Source organism: Pelophylax lessonae, assembly GCF_965119305.1.
Source record: "Pelophylax lessonae genome assembly, chromosome: 3".
Classification (NCBI taxonomy): Eukaryota; Metazoa; Chordata; class Amphibia; order Anura; family Ranidae; genus Pelophylax; species Pelophylax lessonae.
In genome coordinates, this window is record NC_138770.1 from 486376719 (window position 1) to 486395838 (window position 19120).

The 19120-nt window shown below is 43.1% G+C and overlaps 1 protein-coding gene across 1 annotated transcript in view; it reads right to left on the reverse strand.

Annotated features, from left to right (window-relative positions):
- Positions 1–3777: 3777 nt before the first annotated feature.
- Positions 3778–19120, reverse strand: part of RMDN2 (regulator of microtubule dynamics 2) — a 1203289-nt gene continuing 1187946 nt past the window's right edge. The window contains exon 10 of the mRNA XM_082251346.1: positions 3778–3838. Coding sequence (XP_082107472.1) covers positions 3785–3838 — 54 coding nt within the window. The 3' untranslated portion in view covers positions 3778–3784. The remainder of the gene's footprint in view (positions 3839–19120) is intronic.

Genomic DNA, 19120 nt, shown 5'->3' on the forward strand with positions numbered 1-19120 from the left:
AACCAAGAATGTAAAAATAAAAGGTTTCCAGCAATTAATGCAATATAAAACCAAACATTACCAAAAGGTTAATTTACCATATTATTTTGCTTAGGAGAGAAGTACCGGAAAAAGAGACATTATTCTGGTATATAATACTGACAGGTGCACTGATATGTTATCTCGGCTGTTAATGTGAAAGGAGAAAGAAAATGAACATGTAATGCGGAAGGAGGTAGAAGAGAGAAGAAAGGAAGAGATAGCATGAGGGGTTATATAGACTTTTATATAATTTAGAAGTCTACCTATTATTGAGGGAGAAGGGGGGAGGGAGGAAGAGGGAGGGGAACAGGGAGGGGGAATTTAAATTCCCCCCCTTTTTTTTTTACACAGGACGCTGGAGGGTTCGTTAATCATTTTTGTTTTTATTGATCTCACAAGAATTTTGGGAACATAAAACCCGATGAGGGTGGGGGGGTGTTTTTTTTTTTTTTTTTGGTATGCACAAGATATGCTCACAGGAAATGTAATCTTTATTACCCCCCTCCTTCCCCCCTTTTTTTCCACATTATTTGTTTATAAAGAATTATTCCTCTATTGAAGATTATGGAAAAAGGAATATAATTAACACGATCTAGGTGAGGGATGGGGGGGGGGGGGTTTCCTTTTTTTTTTTTTTTGATCCACATAAGACTTGTTGATGAGGAGTTTTGCACTTATTGAAAATTAATGGAAATGAAATATAATTATCCCTATAGGGGCTGGGTTTTTTTTTTCTCTCATAAGATTTGTTTATGAGGATTTTTTGCACCTATTGAGGATTAACGGAATTGAAATATAATTATCACTATAGGGGGAGGGGGAGGTGGGGAAGATGGGAAGGGGAGAGGGTTTTTTTTTTCTCTCTCTTCTCCCTCTCTATTCCTGTTTTTCTTTATTAGAGGGGTACAATGGCAAATTTATTTCTTCTCTTTTTGAATAAAGAGAAATTTAAAATATTATAAAACAGGAAAGGATCTTTCCTCTTTCTCTCTCCATGCTCTTATTTTTGCAGGGAAGGAACTACCCTCACATAATTGACTTTAATTATATTCCTTCTCTACCTGTATATTTCTGCGATGATATTATAACAAAATAACAGTCGGGAATTAAACTGAAATGAACTGAATTAAACTAAAGACTGAATCAGAGGCATCAGAAAAAGGTTTTGTTTGAATTGTTAAAAGTTATAAGGTGATTGTTTTTGAAATAATATGCTTAAAGTGGCTGCACCCACTATGACAATGTACATTCTTATTTGTATTCTTTTGAATTCTAATAAAATACAGATTGAGACAAAAAAAAGAAGAATCCTAGAGTGTCAGCTAAAGACTTACAAAAGTCACTGGCAAATGCCAACATCCCTGTAAGCGAATCTACAATACGTAAAACACTAAACAAGAATGGATTTCATGGGAGGATACCACAGAGGAAGACAAGGATGTCCAAACAAAACATTGCTGCATGTTTACAGTTTGCACAAGAGCACCTGGATGTTCCACAGCAGTACTGGCAAAATATTCTGTGGACAGATGAAACCAAAGTTGAGTTGTTTGGAAGAAACACACAACACTAGGAGTGGCAAAAAAGAGGCACAGCACACCAACATCAAAACCTCATTCCAACTGTGAAGTATGGTGGTGGGGACATCATGGTATGCTTTGCTGCATCAGTGCCTGGACGGATTGCTATCATCAAAGGACAAATGAATTCCCAAGTTTATCAAAACATTTTGCAGGAGAACTTAAGGCCATCTGTCTATGTTTCTATGTTTCTATGTCTACCAGCTGAAGCTCAACAGAAGATGGGTGTTGCAACAGGACAATGACCCAAAGCATAGAAGTAAATCAACAACAGAATGGCTTAAACAGAAGAAAATACGCCATCTGAAGTGGCCCAGTCAGAGTCATGACCTCAACCCGATTGAGATGCTGTGGCATGATCTTAAGAAAGCGATTCACACCAGACATCCCAAGAATTTTGCTGAACTGAAACAGTTCTGTAAAGAGGAATGGTCAAGAATTACTCCTGACCGTTGTGCACGTCTGATCTGCAACTACAGGAAACGTTTGGTTGAAGTTATTGCTGCCAAAGGAGGTTCAACCAGTTATTAAATCCAAGGGTTCACATACTTTTTTTCACCTGCACTGTGAATGTTTACATGGTGTGTTCTATAAAAACATGGCAACATTTCATTCTTTGTGTGTTATTAGTTTAAGCAGACTGTGATTGTCTATTGTTGTGACTTAGATGATGTGGATCAGATCACATTTTATGACCAATTTGTGCAGAAATCCATTTCATTCCAAAGGGTTCACATACTTTTTCTTGCAGCTGTAGATACTGCAATACAATGCCAGAAATAACATAATTAACCACTTTACCACCGGAGGATTTTGCTGTCTTTTGTCCAGGCCACTTTTTGTGATTCGGCACTGTGCGACTTTAACTGACAATTGCGCGGTCGTGCGACGCCGTACCCAAACGAAATTTATGTCCTTTTTTCCCACAAACAGAGCTTTCTTTTGGTGGTATTTGATCACCTGTGCGATTTTTACTTTTTGCGCTATAAACAAAAAAAGAGCGTAAATTTTGAAAAAATAACAATATTTTTCACGTTTTTTATATGAATTTCCCCCAAAAAATGTAAAAATAAATTTTTTTTATATTTTTGGCCAATTTGTTTTCTGCTACCTATGTTTGGTAAAAAAAAATCACAATAAGCGTATTTTGATTGGTTTGCGCAAAAGTTATTGCGTTTAACTAACTAAGGGAAAGATTTCTGTCATTTTTGCTGTTTTTTTTTTAAACGAGTAATGGCGGCGTTCTGCGATTTTTTTTTACGGGACATTTTTGACACTTTTGGGGGTACCAGTGACATTACTACAGTAATCAGTGCTATAAATATGCACTGTTACTGTAAAAATGACACTGGCAGGGAAGGGGTTAATTTTATTGGAGAGGGAGGGGTTAATGTATGCCTGGTGCTTACTAACATGTGTGGGGGGAGGTGACTGAGTGACACAGGGACAGATCGCATGTTCAGCTATGCTGAACCCTGCAATCTGTCACTGTCTGTCACTTAGGAGATCCGCCCGCTTTGTTTACACAAGCGGGCGGATCTCCAAACTCAATTCCCCGACGATCGGGGAAGAGCAGCGCCGATCGCCGCCGTTACTCACCTGGCCCGACTCCCGCTGTGAATGAATACAGCGGGAGCGAGTCTCCGGGGGCGGCGCACGTGCGCCGCCCACAAGGGGAGGAGTCCAGCGACGTAGGTCTACGTCGCTGGACGATAACTAACCACTTTGCCGCAGTAGAGCTCGAGTGAGCGGTCGGCAAGTGGTTAAAGATAAAACCTTAATTTTTGGTGAAGAATTCTGTGTAGAACCTGGATCCTCAGCTACATTACCTGGCGTCTATAGAAAAGAATGGGTGGCCTTTGCCTTTTGTGCACATCAAATAATATAGCTCCTGTTGTAGCTTTCTTGTTGTAGCATGTTGTTGGAAGACAATATAATGATTTACCAGGGAAACATCAGGATTGAGGCAGAAAAGATTCATATCCACCAAAACTGTCTGAATGGAATTTCAGTTGTGGCTTCATAGCTAAATGTAGCCAATTTGTAAGCAATATACTTCAATTATAATCAATAATTCAGGGCCATGCTATAAGAATTTGTATCAGTCTGTAATTGTTGCATAGTATGAAGAGTTTATTCTACTGAACTGGGGGATAAATTATGGTTTGGTTGGACATATCTTATTATGGCCTTAAGGATGTAATTATTGTTTCCAGTTCTTTCTGGGCATTGAGATCCTAAAATAAATGAAAAAGAAAAGTTATGACTTTATTAAGTTGATTTAAATTTTACATTGATAAATTGGGTAAAAGACACAACAAAGCATTTCAAAAATCCAAAGCCATAATAAAGCATTTGATACATGCTCACAACTTGGGCATGCACATATTCTGAACAGCCAACAATGAATCTGCTTACTACTATGCACTAACTGACTAAAAGAAGATCACTGCTGAGAATGGTTAAATTAGCTCATTTATTAAGGCTGTGGCAAAACAATGATTATAGTAATGTAACCTGTTATTTTTATAATTTCTTTTCTTGCAGAAAAATATCTTAGAACATGTTTTTTCCCCTTTGCACTACTCTCTACTGCCATAATAAATAAGTCTGAATTGTTAAAGGAAACCTGCATTAAGAATATACGGGGATTGCTATCACTTGACTTATGCAAATTAAAAAGCTACTTTGAGGGCTGTTTCAGCCTACATGCAGTCCAGTGTGTTTTTTTTTCTGCATCAAAATATAGTAAGTTACATGGATTTAAATGGCAAAGTTCATACCATTGCAGTGGGTTTCAGTACAGTCAACAAACGTAGAATATGCTGCATCAAAAACTAACAGGGACGCATCAAAAACGCACTGGAACAAATTACAGAAAGAAAACCCAGGAAACTTTGAAACAAAAAACAAGGAGGGGAAAAATGCACCGTAACACATTGAAAACGTATCAAAATGCACCTGAAAGCTTCAAAAACGTGCATGCAGAAACGCATAAGAAACTCATCTGGACTGCATTTCTGTAGTGTGAACTAACCCTAAACAAAATAAAAGTAAAAAAAAAAAAAAAAAAAAATGAAAAGCCTTGTGTACACAGGTCTCCCACCTTCTACCCCCACCACTTTTCCACCCACTCATGCAGTACCATACCTTACCACTCTTCACCCCACCCACATCTGCCCTCACTAGTCTTCCCCATGCACCCCTTCCCCCAAAGAGCCCACCACTGCCCTTAATACTCCCCCCCCTCCCCTAACTACTCTTCCCCACACCCAGTGAACATCCCCTGCCCTCAACATTTTTTCTGCTATCTATCCCCCCCTCCCTGTTTTCACCACTCTTCTTCACAGCTTACCAATTCTTAAATGTGGTGGCTGCATTATTTTTCATTTTTGGCTTTTTTAAAGTTGTTTTACCTGATGATCTGGCCAGTAGCACACATCTTGTCTTAGTGTGGCTCCACTATATGATGGAGCCTCCCTTGGGCAATAGCATTGTCAACCATTTGGGGGAGGTTATTGTAATAATGTTTAAGTAGTTCAAACTTTTTTTCCTTTTGGGCTAAATGGTTTTACATAAATGGATAAAATCTGACCATTTTCAACCATTCTTGTTTTTGTTAAATGGTTTGTCTCAACTCTGGCTAATGCAATCTGTATAAAAAAATGGATCATTGAAATATACGTGAAAATGCTAAGATCAGAGCCTTCTAGTATGACTTTTAAATCTACAGGGGTAAGATCATAAACATATGAACTAGCCAATCATTGTTTCTGCACTATAACAAGGCAGTAAAGGTTTTTGGGCATTTATTCATATTCCTTTCTGTTATACTAAGGAAAAGAACAAGTGGTTAGAGAAAATGGACTGTTTTACATGTTTACCCTGGGTATGGTAATTTTGTTAATTTATTATAAAGGGTCCCTGTTACTAGAAGACAAATAATATCACAGCATTTCACTCTTAAAGAGAATCCAGCATGATAAGCAATATCACTGTATTATTTTGTATGTCCTGTGAGGAAGTGGGAACAATGTGGGACACATCATCTCATATATTCTGTATTCTGAATTGACCAAATGTTCCAGTGTCGGCTGGTGCTCCATGGGCCGGGGGGGCGTCAGATGGACCGCACCATACCCCCCCCGGACCACATCAGGCCACGCACCATACCCCCCCCCCCCGGATCACAGCAGGACAGGGGACAGGACAGAGGACAGGATCCCCCCCGCTCACTCACCCTGCCTGGATATCTGCAGCAGCAGGTGGCTTCGGCTTCTTCCTCCTGTCTTCTGCGTCTCCTCCCTCCTCCTCCATGCCCAATGGCATAGCTTCTCCTTTCGGCCAATCGGGAAACGGGTCAGGATTGGCCAGGAGGAGGATCCCTGTGACAATAGTGAATTTTCATTCACTATTGTCACACAACTGGGTGGGCTCAGCGTGCAGTGCTCTGCGCCCCAAGCCCATTTTTTTTTGTTTAGCCTATTAGAGCCTCTGGCTCTAATCACATGGCAAAAAAAAAAAAGCCCCATTGAAGCCCATGCGTCTGGCACCCCGCATGTAGATTAGGGGGCCGGACGCATTGATAGGGGGGGGCGGCACCCCTGCGCCCCCAATGCACCAGCCACCACTGAAATGTTCTGATTGAAAAGTACAGTATACTGACTGGGTTGAAAACGGCATTGGTCTATGTCTTATATGGGAATTAAAATAACTATCAGAAGCAGCTCACAGACTATGAGTATACATATGAGAAATGATTCAAACCAAATGACTGCTCACAACACCTGTATATCCACAAGGAGTAGTTGCTACTGTGTAGTGATAGAATTTAGAATTATTTATTAAATGTAAAAACCTGGTTCTGACTCAACCCCAGCATATATTATATATTGATATATATATGATCCCTATTGATGTTATATCCCGAGGAACCAAGAGATGACCATTGAGGGACATGGGAACCATATCCAACTCGGAGTATAGGCCTATTACCCCTGTAGGGGTTCCCCCTTCTGGTAAGTGCAGTCCTGGGAGTGAGGGGAGCACCATTGACCCATCACACCGGCTACACTTGAAGAGTCACTGGAAACACACAAGCCACTTCTGATGTGAAGTTGCACCAATTTAATCCTGCACTGGAGCACTTTGTTGTGCGATTGGGACTAATATAGAATTAATTTTCTGGAGAGTTATACTTCACTTTATACTGTATACAGTAAGTGACAAACACCTTACTGTATATACTTCTCTGTATATGAATCTATCCCCCTCTTCCATCGTTTATGCGATTTGGAATCGCATCACATTACACTATTAATTACCTGCCCTTTTATAATTTTGATGCTAATTAGTATTCACTTGCCTTTTTTTCGGCTTTGCTCTTTACAGAACATATTCACATATAGTCACGGTAGCACTTTTGATTTGCACCTTGATTGTTATTTGCACTTTTCCTGGTTTACCAATGGTTTACCAATGATATTTTGATATTTTGATGTATTGATTGATTTAGATCACTGAGACTCTCAGCCACCTTTATATATAAGCACCTTAATCCTGCAAAAGGATCACTCCCCTTTTTTATCACTACTGGTCACTCGGTTGTGTATTTATTCAGCTTAATAAGTATAACTATTTGTCTATTTCATGTGTGTATCAACCAGCATATTATGTATAAGCATTCATTTGATGTTTAATTTATGTATTTATTCATTATCTGTACACGTATTTAGCACCAGGTTTTTATAGTGCGGACACACATATATAAACTTTGTTTTGCATCTCTTTACCTATATTTGGCAGCACCACTAACCTCCTTATCACCCTTACTTTTCACTGCCCACTTTTTGTGAACAGTTAAGAGGTAGGCCGCAGCCAATTTCTTACACTTTGATTTTGTTTTTCATCCCCCTCTTCATTGATATAATTTAGTTTACATTACCACTGCATCTACCTAAAATATAGTTTTGTGATTGGTCATGACTATAGATTGCAATTGGTGATACAAGAAAGGGGTAAATTATTAGTATTTCACCTATCCATGAGTACTTGTTCCATGATACTACTATATAACAAATTGATTTGTGACTGGGGCATGTTCTTACGGATTCATTTTACTTTACCTGGGTATTTTTAAATAATTAAAATAAAGAGACTTCTAGAGCAACTTAGTCCCCTCTTTACAGTTTACAGATAGTTGTTTTTGGTCTGTGGTAGTCTTTGAAACCGTATATTTTTTTTTTTTTTCTCTTTTGAGTTCTTTGTTTACTGGAGACTCCCAGCAGACAGTGGTGGGTTTATAGGTCCAATTATTTTCAGATTCTGTGTGTAAAAAATTCAATGCAATAAAAAGCACTTTTAAAATTGTGCCAAAGGAACATCTACAGGGTTGATCAATGGGGAGAAATTTCTTTAAACATTTAAAACCTTTAGACACAAGTGTGGAGGTAAAAAAGCACTGGCTTGTGCCCTGTGTGCATTGCTGTCTGGATTGCTTAAAATGCTACCACTGTTTTTGTTTTTTCCAACCCTGCCGATCCTAGTGTCTTTCTTATTTTTCATTTAGTGATAAAAATACTAAACTAGGCTTGTGTTCTTGATATTTAATAGTTTCCAGGATACAAAGTACTCTTGGTACTAAGAGCTGCAAGCTGTATGGTCATTTTTTAAATCAGATTTATGCGATTTGAAATAATATTATACAGGATTTATATGGCACCAACAGATTGCACTGCACTTTACAAATAAGGGAGACTGTAAAAGTTACAATACAATAAAATAGAAGAGTGTTAAGAAGGCCCTGTTCATAAGACATGACAATCTAATAGGATGGGATAAGTGGTACAAAAGGTTGTAACTAGGGGGATGAGCTGATGGAAGTGAAAACCATTAGGATGTACAGCGATTAGCCATAACATTATGACTAGAGTTGAGCGGACACCTGGATGTCCGTGTTCGGCCGAAATTGAAAAAAAAACTTTTTTCGAACTTTACCCGGACACCGAACCCCATTGAAGTCAATGGGGACCCAAACTTTCAGGCACTAAAATGGCTCTAAAAAACCAAACCAAAGGGCTAGAGTGCTGCAAATGGCAGCAAAATGTAGTTAAGAGCATGGCAAGTGCTCTTAAAAAAAAATTCCCCTTTAAATTTGTAATTTTTAAATAGCAGATTAGACCGGCAATCTGTAGTAAAATATAGCTGAACGCTGCACACAACAGACTGATAAAAATATATCTGTTTCTCCCTCCTCCTCCTCAGTGGGCTCAAGTGAGGGCAAAAAGATCGTTCACTGCACCACCCCCCACACAGCAAAATCGATGTAGATCGCTAACGGACGATTGTTCTGTCCTGTGTCTCCTATCTGTCCCTGCCTAATCTCTCCAGCCTGTCCCTAAAATGCTCAAATATCTTTCCTTGCCTACACTCCGACCTGTCCCTGCATTCTTTTCGGGCACAATTTTTCCTGTCTGTCCCTAATCAGCAGCAGCCAGCACGTATGATGTGTGCTCTCTCCCTACACTACAGCAGAATGACGCACCGCGCTGTGTCTCGCGAGCTTATAAAGACATGGGTCACATGCTTCAGATGGCCAATCACAGCTCCTAATACATTAGTAGGCATGGCTGTGATGGCGCACACCAGTTAAACGCTTGTTGATTGGCAGTTGAAAGCCCGCCATTAAAAGCGCGCCATTACATACAAAACAGGAAATAAAATTACCGACACGGATTTTAAACCCGAACATACAGTAAAGTTTTCGAATAATACAGTCCGTGTTCGCTCAACACTAATTATGACCACTGACAGGTAAAGGGAATATCTCATTACAATGGCATCTAAAAATTTGTGGGATATATTAGGCAGCAAATGAACATGTTGTCCATGAATGTGGGATGGGTGAGGTGAGATGGCGCTGCCTAATTTTATACAAATGGTGTAAAAAATATTAATTTGATTGACACAACATAAAGTGCTAATGTGCTGATTTAAATGATGACGTGCAGTCCACGGTATAGGGCATAAATATATAAAAAGGTACAAAGCAAATTTAGAGAGCACTCACTCCAAAGTAGTGTTCAAAGTGATATGTGCAATAAATAGTTATGTAAGTTAATAAACAAAAACTGTATACCAGTGAAGGATAATGGTGGTGATTCACAATTATGAGAATACAATCTTAAATAATCTGATTAAAATGTGCTCCTAAAAAATATATATATATATATATATATAATAAATAAATAAATTAATGTGCAAAAAAAGAAGAATTGCTAATATAGTGATGTACCGTTTTCAAAATCCTTTATTCAACAAGTTAAAATCAGGTACTCACATGAAATATGCAGTAAACGGGCATCCAGCGCAGTAGGGGCCGCAAATCCTTCGTTGGCGGCTACTTCCGGGACGCTATGCGTGTCAGCGACCGGATCTGCGTTGCATTAATTAATTTATTTATTATATATAACGGAAAATTTATATCAATACTTACCGTAATTTTCCTCTCCTGATGGACTCCATGGCAGCACACGTATGGGTAGGCTCCGCCTCCTCTCCTACCCTATAGGACCCCACTCCCATAAATCTTTGCTCCATACCAGGAGCCGTGTTCCATAACTAGACTACTCCAGCAGATGGGAGGGGACTCCTGCTGCCATGGAGTCCATCAGGAAAGGAAAATTACGGTAAGTATTGATATAAATTTTCCGTTTTCCTGACAGACTCCATGGCAGCACACGTATGGGAAATAACTAGCCATACACACCCGGGCGGGTAACTGCTGGTTTAACAGAAAAAGGTTTAATTTGCAACGTCAACAAACAAGACTTTTAAACCAAAATTGACCGAAGATAAAGAAGCCGGTTCAACACAGTAATGCGACATAAAGGTATGAATTGATGACCAAGAAGCCGCTCTGCAAATCACGTCAGGAGCTACATAAAGGGAAGCTGCCCACGACGTAGAGATCCCTCTAGTGGAATGAGCTGTCACCACCACCGAGCGCTTTCAATCTTTCCCTCTCAACAGCTATGCCATGAGATAAAGCTGTGCTGGGCAGGGGTGAAGAATAGGCCCTTGGGACAGAAGGTCCGGCCTGACTGGTAGAGGTACCGGGTCCCGACAGCTCAGCTGGAGCAACAGAGGAAACCACGGTCTCTTTGGCCAGAAGGGAAGAATCGCTATGATCTGCATAAGCTGTTTGTAAATTCCAATTATCCGTCAGGGCATCTACCCCGTAGGCCTGGGGATAACGCCACCTCCTGTAGAATCTCTCCAGTTTGGCATTGCTTGGAGATGCGAATAGATCTACCTCTGGACGGTAACCTAGAGACATGACCCATTTGAAGGTCTCTGGATGGAGTGACCACTCGTTGTTATCCAGAACAGACCTCGAAAGGAAGTCTGCCTGGACGTTCTGGGCACCTGGAAGATAGGCGGCCGACAAGTTGGACAGATGTCTTTGAGCCCAATCCATAATCGGTTTCACTTCTTTCAGAAGAGAAGAACTGCGGGTGCCCCCTTGTCTCTTGATGTAGGCGATGGCTGTCATATTGTCCAGTCTTAGGAGGACCGAGGCATCGGTCGCCAGATGCTGAAAGGCCTGGAGAGAACAGAACGCTGCCCGAAGCTCCAGCACATTCAAGACCACCCCGCAGGCAGGGAAATCCCAACTGCCCTGGGCCACCTCCGACAGGCAGTGCGCTCCCCATCCCGTCCTGCTGGCGTCCGAGGTCACGACCAACCAGGACACTGGAATGATTGAATGGCAGTTTAAGAGATTTTTCCGCTGAAGCCACCAGGTTAAGCTTTCCCTCATGAACGTTGTTATCCGAATGAGGACTTCCGGATTCTCGAAACTCCACTGTTGGAGAAAACCCATCTGAAAGGGCCTCATCCTCCACTGTGCCCACTTCACCATGGGAGCCCTGGAAACCATGGTCCCAATTATCTTCATGCACTGGGACGCCCAGAGATGAGAGGCTGATAATGCCGGACGAATCCTATTGCGAAATTATCGGAATCTTCTCTAATGGAAGGGAGATAGTGCCTCTGGAAGTGTTGAAGAGGGCCCCTAGGAAGACCAACGATTTTGTGGGTTCCAGATGGCTTTTTTCCAAATTCAGGAGCCACCCGAACTCTTGAAGGGTGGAAATTATTTGAGATCTGTGGAGCAGAATTTGATCCTGGTGCTTTGACAGAAGGAGCAAGTCGTCCAAGTAATGGTAAAGACGAATCCCTTTTGCTCTGATCAGGGCTACTACAGCCAGTAAGATCTTTGAAAAGATTCGAGGAGATGTGGTAAGCCCAAAAGGGAGACAGGTAAACTGAAGATGTACCTGACCCACTGCGAAACGAAGAAATTTTGCATTACTGCTGCAACTGGGACGTGAAAGTAGGCGTCTTTCAAGTCTATGGATATCCTCCAATCCTCTGGCTGTACCACTTGTCGAATCGTAAAAAGTGTTTCCATCCTGAACCTCTCTTTCTTGATGAAGGTGTTTAGGTGTGTTAGGTCTATAACTGGCCTCCAAGAGCCGCTTTTCTTCAAGACCATGAAGAGCGGAGAGTAGACGCCTTGGAACCTTTCCTCGGTTGGGACAGGCACTGCCGTGCCCTGGGCAACCAGGGATTCTACAAATGATAGAAGAGTTGACTTCTTTTCTTCTGAACGGGGTAAGACCGTAGGAATGAAGCGAAGAATGGGACTTTTGTCGAAGATCCACACATGCCCGTGTGATACAGTTCTGACAGCCCACTTATCTTCGACCGAGGCTGCCTAGACGTGCGCAAATTGAAGCAAGCGTGCGCCTACCCGCACTGTCTGGACAGGCTCGATATCAAAAAGACTTAGTTGCCTCTCGGCTTCCAGAAGATTTTCCTTTGGAGAACTTCTGCCCCGTAGACTGAGGGCGCTTCCAGTTCTTCCTGAACTCACGGCCGGGCCTGTGAAAACGGGCCTCTCTGGCACGATCAGGATTTTGCCTGTTTTGAGGTCTTCTCTGGTCTATCAACCGGCGATCCTGGGGAAGGAACCCTGATTTACCACCAGTGGCACGGGTAATAGCACTGTCCAGTTTATTACCAAAGAGGGAGGAACCCTCAAAGGGAATTTTGCACCAGGCCTGTTTAGAGGCAGGGTCGGCCAACCAGGGACGCAACCACAAGGCGCGCTTGGCCGTAACAGAGGACAGCATGACCCGCGCCACCAAGCGGATGATATCAATGGATGCCTCACCCAAGAAAGTCGTTGCCAGCCTCAACTCTTGAATGGCCGAACTCCTGGCCACCTCTTCGGAGACACTCTGAAGTGTAGCCTCCAAGCTGTCCACCCAGGCTTCCATTGCCTTGGATGTGGCTGCCAAAGCCAGGGCCGGCTTACACGCCATACCTGCGGAGAGATAAATCTTTTTGAGATCTGTGTCAATCCGCCTGTCAAGAGCGTCTTTGAATGAGACTGAGTCTTCTAATGGCAAGGTCACGTGTTTCACCAACCTCATCAAGGCCGCGTCCACCGTGGGAGCGGAATCTAGATGTTTCACCTTATATATCCTGGAGACCTTGGATGACAAAGAGTTTCTCTTTTCAACTCCCTGCCACTCATCTGTAATAATTTCTCCCAACTCCCCTAGAAGGGGAAAATGGGAACGCTCTTTTTTGAGATGTTTGAAGTATTTCTTTTGTTTGGCTGGGGACTCGGCTGGCTCTTCCCATTTTAATGCCTCCTTAACAGCCTTAACTAGCGGTGGGACCATAGCAAGTTCAAAACCTACATTCTGGTCTCCCAAATCATCCTCGCTGTCTGTAGAATCTTCTGACAAACGACTTGGTTGCGAAGTACCTGGCTCCAATTCATCCCTCGGGAGAAGTCCGGGAGCCTCTGAAGAGTGACCAGACAGCCTACCGGGATCCCAGTCTCTGAGGGATTCTTGTACAATCCGCCTGACCATAGACTCCACTGGTTGTACAGTGTCTTGCTTCTCCCTTAGAACCCTGGAATAACATGTATCACATAAGGATCTATCCTCAGGGATACGGGCTCGACAGCCCCAGCATGACTTCCCTGAACTGCGGTCAGAATGGTGGGATTGTCGCGGTGCGACTGAACTGGAAGTGTTTTCATGTCGTTTAGACCTGGAGCTAGACCTATGACCAGACTTTGATGAAGAGTGCCGATGGGCTGAAGGAGAACGATCCTTTGATCCAGAAATGGGGCGTTGGTCAGACCTAAAAGGGCTGAATAGGGAAAAAAAGACACACTTAGGCTCCACACCACCAGCCAACGCAAGCAAGTAAGGGTTAAGATAACTAGCTTACCTGTTGCGCAGGGACTGGCCACCGGGGGGTGATAAAGCATCCATTTGCAGATAGAAGCAAAAGCCTGCACAGGAAGAAAGTAAGCATACATGTACTAACTTTCGTGATAAACGAGGTGGGTATTGCGCTCAACAATCAGATCTCATAGTAAGGTGCTATAGTGCATTAAAGCTGATGATGTATCACAAATAGCAAACTGCATTTACAGTGGGTACGGAAAGTATTCAGACCCCCTTAAATTTTTCACTCTTTGTTATATTGCAGCCATTTGCTAAAATCATTTAGGTTCATTCTTCTTCCTCATGAATGTACACATAGCACCCCATACTGACAGAAAAACACAGAATTGTTGACATTGTTGCAGATTTATTAAAAAAGAAAAACTGAAATATCACATGGTCCTAAGTATTCAGACCCTTTGCTCAGTATTTAGTAGAAGCCCCCTTTTGATCTAATACAGCCAGGAGTCTTTTTGGGAAAGATGCAACAAGTCTTTCACACCTGGATTTGGGGATCCTCTGCCATTCCTCCTTGCAGATCCTCTCCAGTTCTGTCAGGTTGGATGGTAAACGTTGGTGGACAGCCATTTTTAGGTCTCTCCAGAGATGCTCAATTGGGTTTAAGTCAGGGCTCTGGCTGGGCCATTCAAGAACAGTCACGGAGTTGTTGTGAAGCCACTCCTTCGTTATTTTAGCTGTGTGCTTAGGGTCATTGTTACATAGTTACATAGTTACATAGTAGGTGAGGTTGAATAAAGACAATAGTCCATCCAGTTCAACCTGTGTAGGTGTGTGTGGCTGTACTCATCTCACATACCCCTGAATGTTCTGGTCCTTGAGATGCAAGTCTAAGAGTCTTTTGAAAGCCACCATACTACCCGCAGAAACCACCTCTTGTGGTAGAGAATTCCACAATCTTGTAGCCCTAACAGTAAAGAACCCCCCACGTTGCCTGTGGTTAAAACGCTTCTCCTCTAATCGCATTGTATGCCCTCGAGTCCTCATGCAATCCCTTCGAATGAACAGCTTTTTTTCTAAGCTGGGATCCCCATTAAGATATTTATAAATTGCTATCATGTCCCCCCTCAGACGACATTGTCTTGTTGGAAGGTAAACCTTCGGCCCAGTCTGAGGTCCAGAGCACTCTGGAGAAGGTTTTTGTCCAGGATATCCCTGTACTTGGCCGCATTCATCTTTCCCTCGATTGCAACCAGTCGTCCTGTCCCTGCAGCTGAAAAACACCCCCACAGCATGATGCTGCCACCACCATGCTTCACTGTTGGGACTGTATTGGACAGGTGATGAGCAGTGCCTGGTTTTCTCCACACATACCGCTTAGAATTAAGGCCAAAAAGTTATATTTTGATCTCATCAGACCAGAGAATCTTATTTCTTACCATCTTGGAGTCCTTCAGGTGTTTTTTTAGCAAACTCCATGCGGGCTTTCATATGTCTTACGCTGAGGAGTAGCTTCCGTCGGGCCACTCTGCCATAAAGCCCCGACTGGTGGAGGGCTGCAGTGATGGTTGACTTTCTACAACTTTCTCCCATCTCCTGACTGCATCTCTGGAGCTCAGCCACAGTGGTCTTTGGGTTCTTCTTTACCTCTCTCACTGTAAGGTTCTGGCACTCTCAGTGCCTCCTATCACATCATTTCCGGGTGCGTTCCATCTACCTAGATAGATGAAGCACATATAGGTGTGTTTCCCTTTAAGAGTGCTGATGTCATCACTGAGTGCCGGACTGAACAGCTATTTAACCACTTACCGCCCGCCCGCCGTCATATGACGGCGGGACGGTGCGGCTATTATCCTGGGCGGACGTCATATGACGTGACCCAGTAAATGCACGGCAGGCGCGCGATCGCGGGCGCGCCGCCGTGCACTGCCGGTGTCGGCGTGTCCCCGGGACACAGCCGGTCACCGGCAGGGGGGAAACAGCCAATAGGCATGGCTGTTTCCCACGTGATCGGCTGTGTTCCAATGACACAGCCGATCACAATGGAGGCGCCCTTGAGATGACCGCGCATGCGCGATCGGGAGCGCGCAGCGCGGTCATGTCGGTGGCACTGTGTTCCGTAGGAACACAGCTGTCACCGGCGGTAGTAAGCAGTCACTGACAGTGACTGTTTACTATGTGATCGGCTGTGAATCTATTCACAGCCGATCACAAAATGTAAACAAAGAGCAGTAACTCAGTGTTACTAGCTCTTCTCTCCTCATACAGTTTCCAGTATGAGGGGAGAAGAACTAGAAACAGTGAGTTACTGCTCTGTACCCCTGTAAAAAGTAAAAAGCACACAAATAAAGGTCCCCACACACAGTCCTCAGCCCCCCCCAATGTCCCCTGTCACCCAACAGTCACCTCATCAGTGCCCAGAAATTGACACCCATAAGGCTACGTTCACATGTGAGAGTAGCGATCGCAGGCAGAATAACCGCGATTCTGCCCGCGATCCGGAAATCATTGCAAATTGCGGGACGCCTGTGCGTTGCCCGTGATTTGCAATAGCACCCCAAACGCTGTGCGATGTTGCCTACATTTCAGCCTGCCGAATCGCAGTAACATCGCGCAAACATCGCATGACGCCCAAAAAAGGTACAAGAGCTTCTTTGGGGCGTCATGCATTGTTTGCTTGATGTTACCTCGATTTGGCAGGTGGAAATCGCAGCAACATCGCACAGCGTTTGGGGTGCTATTGCAAATCACGGGCAACGCACAGGCGCCCCGCCATTTGCAATGATTTCTGGATCACGGGCAGAATCGCAGTGATTTTGCCCATGATCGCAACGCTCACATGTGAACATAGCCTAAAGTTCACCGGTCACCAGAGACTGCCATCAGTACCGCCGTGCACCATCGCCCGTCACCTGTCACCCATCAGTGACCATCGCCCGTCACCTGTCACCCCATCAATCACCGTCACCTGTCACCCCATCAAACATCGTCACCTGTCACCCCATCAGTCACCGTCATCTGTCACCCCATCAAACATCGTCACTTGACACCCCATCAGTGATCGTCACTTGTCACCCCATCAATCATTGTCACATGTCACCCCGTCAGTGATTGTCATCTGTCACCCCATCAATCATCGTCACTTGTCACCTCATCAATCATCGTCGCCTGTCACCTCATCAATCATCATCACCTGTCACCCCATCAGTCATTGTCACCTGTCACCCCCTCAGTCATCGTCACCTGTCACCCCATCAGTCATCGTCACCTGTCACCCCATCAGTCATTGTCACCTGTCACCCCATCAGTCATCGTCACCTGTCACCCCATCAGTCATCGTCACCTGTTTGTCATATACATGCAATCACTTACTGACCGCCTAACGACTATATGCGTCGGCCATTAAAAGCTAAATACTGGAGTTATGGCAGCAGATAGCCCCCATAACCCCGGTATTTTTTGAAACGGCGGGCGGTCGGCTTTCAGATAAGGGTGGTCCCAGTGGTGGATTCGCCGCGGAATTACCCTTACGGTGCAGGGGAAGAGGTGCCCCCCCCCCTCCTGCCGCGTCCCAGACGTTTTCCCAGCTTACCGGACCCGCCGGCAGCGGGGAAAACTATCCGGTCCCGGATCCTCAGAGACAGGAAGTCGAGTGAGGGCAAGATGGCCCTCACTCAACTCTATGGTCTTGGAGGACCGGAGCTACGTCAAAAGACGTTGCCTAGCAACCGGTTTAAAGGGCCGCTTTTTTTTTTGCTTTTTTTTTTTTCCTCTTTCAACAATTTTTTTTTTTTTTCTTTTTTAGTGTAGTTGTGAGGTCTTTTTGACCCCAGATCTCACAATAAAGAGGACCTGTCATGCCTATTTCTATTACAAGGGATGTTTACATTCCTTGTAATAGGAATAAAAATGATCAAAACATTTTTTTTTTTTAAACTGTGTAAAAATAAAAAAATAATAAATAAAATAAATAGGAAAAAAAAAAATTAAAGCGCCCTGTCTCCGTTAGCTCGCGCGCAGAAGCAAACGCTTACGCAAGTCCCGCCCACATATGTAAATGGTGTTCAAACCATACATGTGAGGTATCGCCGCGATCGTTAGAGCGAGAGCAATAATTTGAGCCATAGACCTCCTCTGTAACTCTAAGCTAGTAACCTGCAGAAATTTTTAAAATGTTGCCTATGGGGATTTTTAAGTACCAATGTTTGGCGCCATTCTGTGAGCATGCACAATTTTGAAGCATGACATGTTGGGTATCTAATTACTCGGTATAACATTATCTTTCATATTATGGAAAAAAATTGTGCTAAATTTACTGTTTTCTTATGTTTTAGTTCAAAAAAGTGAATTTTTTTTCAAAAAAATCGCATTTGGAAGACTGCTGCGCAAATATGGTGTGATAAAAAATATTGCAACGATCTCCATTTTATTCTCTAGGGTCTCTGCTAAAAAAAAATATATAATGTTTGGGGGTTCTAAGTAGTTTTCTAGCAAAAAAAAAATGATTTTAGCTTGTAAACACCAAGTGTCAAAAATAGGCCCAGTCTTAAAGTGGATAAATGGACAACTTTGTGTAAAGCGCTACTTGGATGTTAGGCCTATGTATGTGGCCAGGCTGTGAAAAAGTGTTACACATGTGGTATCGCCATACTCAGGAGGAATAGCAGAATGTATTTTGGCGTGCAATTTTTGCTATGTACATGCTATGTGTTAGAAATATTGCATAAATGGACAGCTTTGTGTAAAAAAAATGTGTTTTCATTTTCTTTCCACATTTTCCAAAAACTTGTGGAAAAAAATGACATATTCAAAAGACTCATTATGCCTCAAAAATTATACGTTGGGCTGTTTGCTTTCCAAAATGGGGTAATTTTATGGGGGTTTCCATTGTCCTGGTGCTCCAGGGCCTTCAAAAGTGCGATAGGTTGTCAGGAAATTATATGTGTAATTTGTGCTCCTAGAATGCCGGACGGGGCTACTTGGATGTTAGGCCTCTGTATGTGGCCAGGCTGTGAAAAAGTCTCACACATGTGGTATCTCCATACTCAGGAGGAGTAGTAGAATGTGTTTTGGGGTGTAGTTGCAAGTATACATGTGCTGTGTGAGAGAAATAACCTGTTAATACGGCAATTTGTAAAAAAAAAAAAAAAATCTTCATTTTGCAAAGCATTGTGGGAAAAAATTACAACTTCAAAAAACTCACCATGCCCCTTATTAAATACCTTGGAATGTCTACTTTCCAAA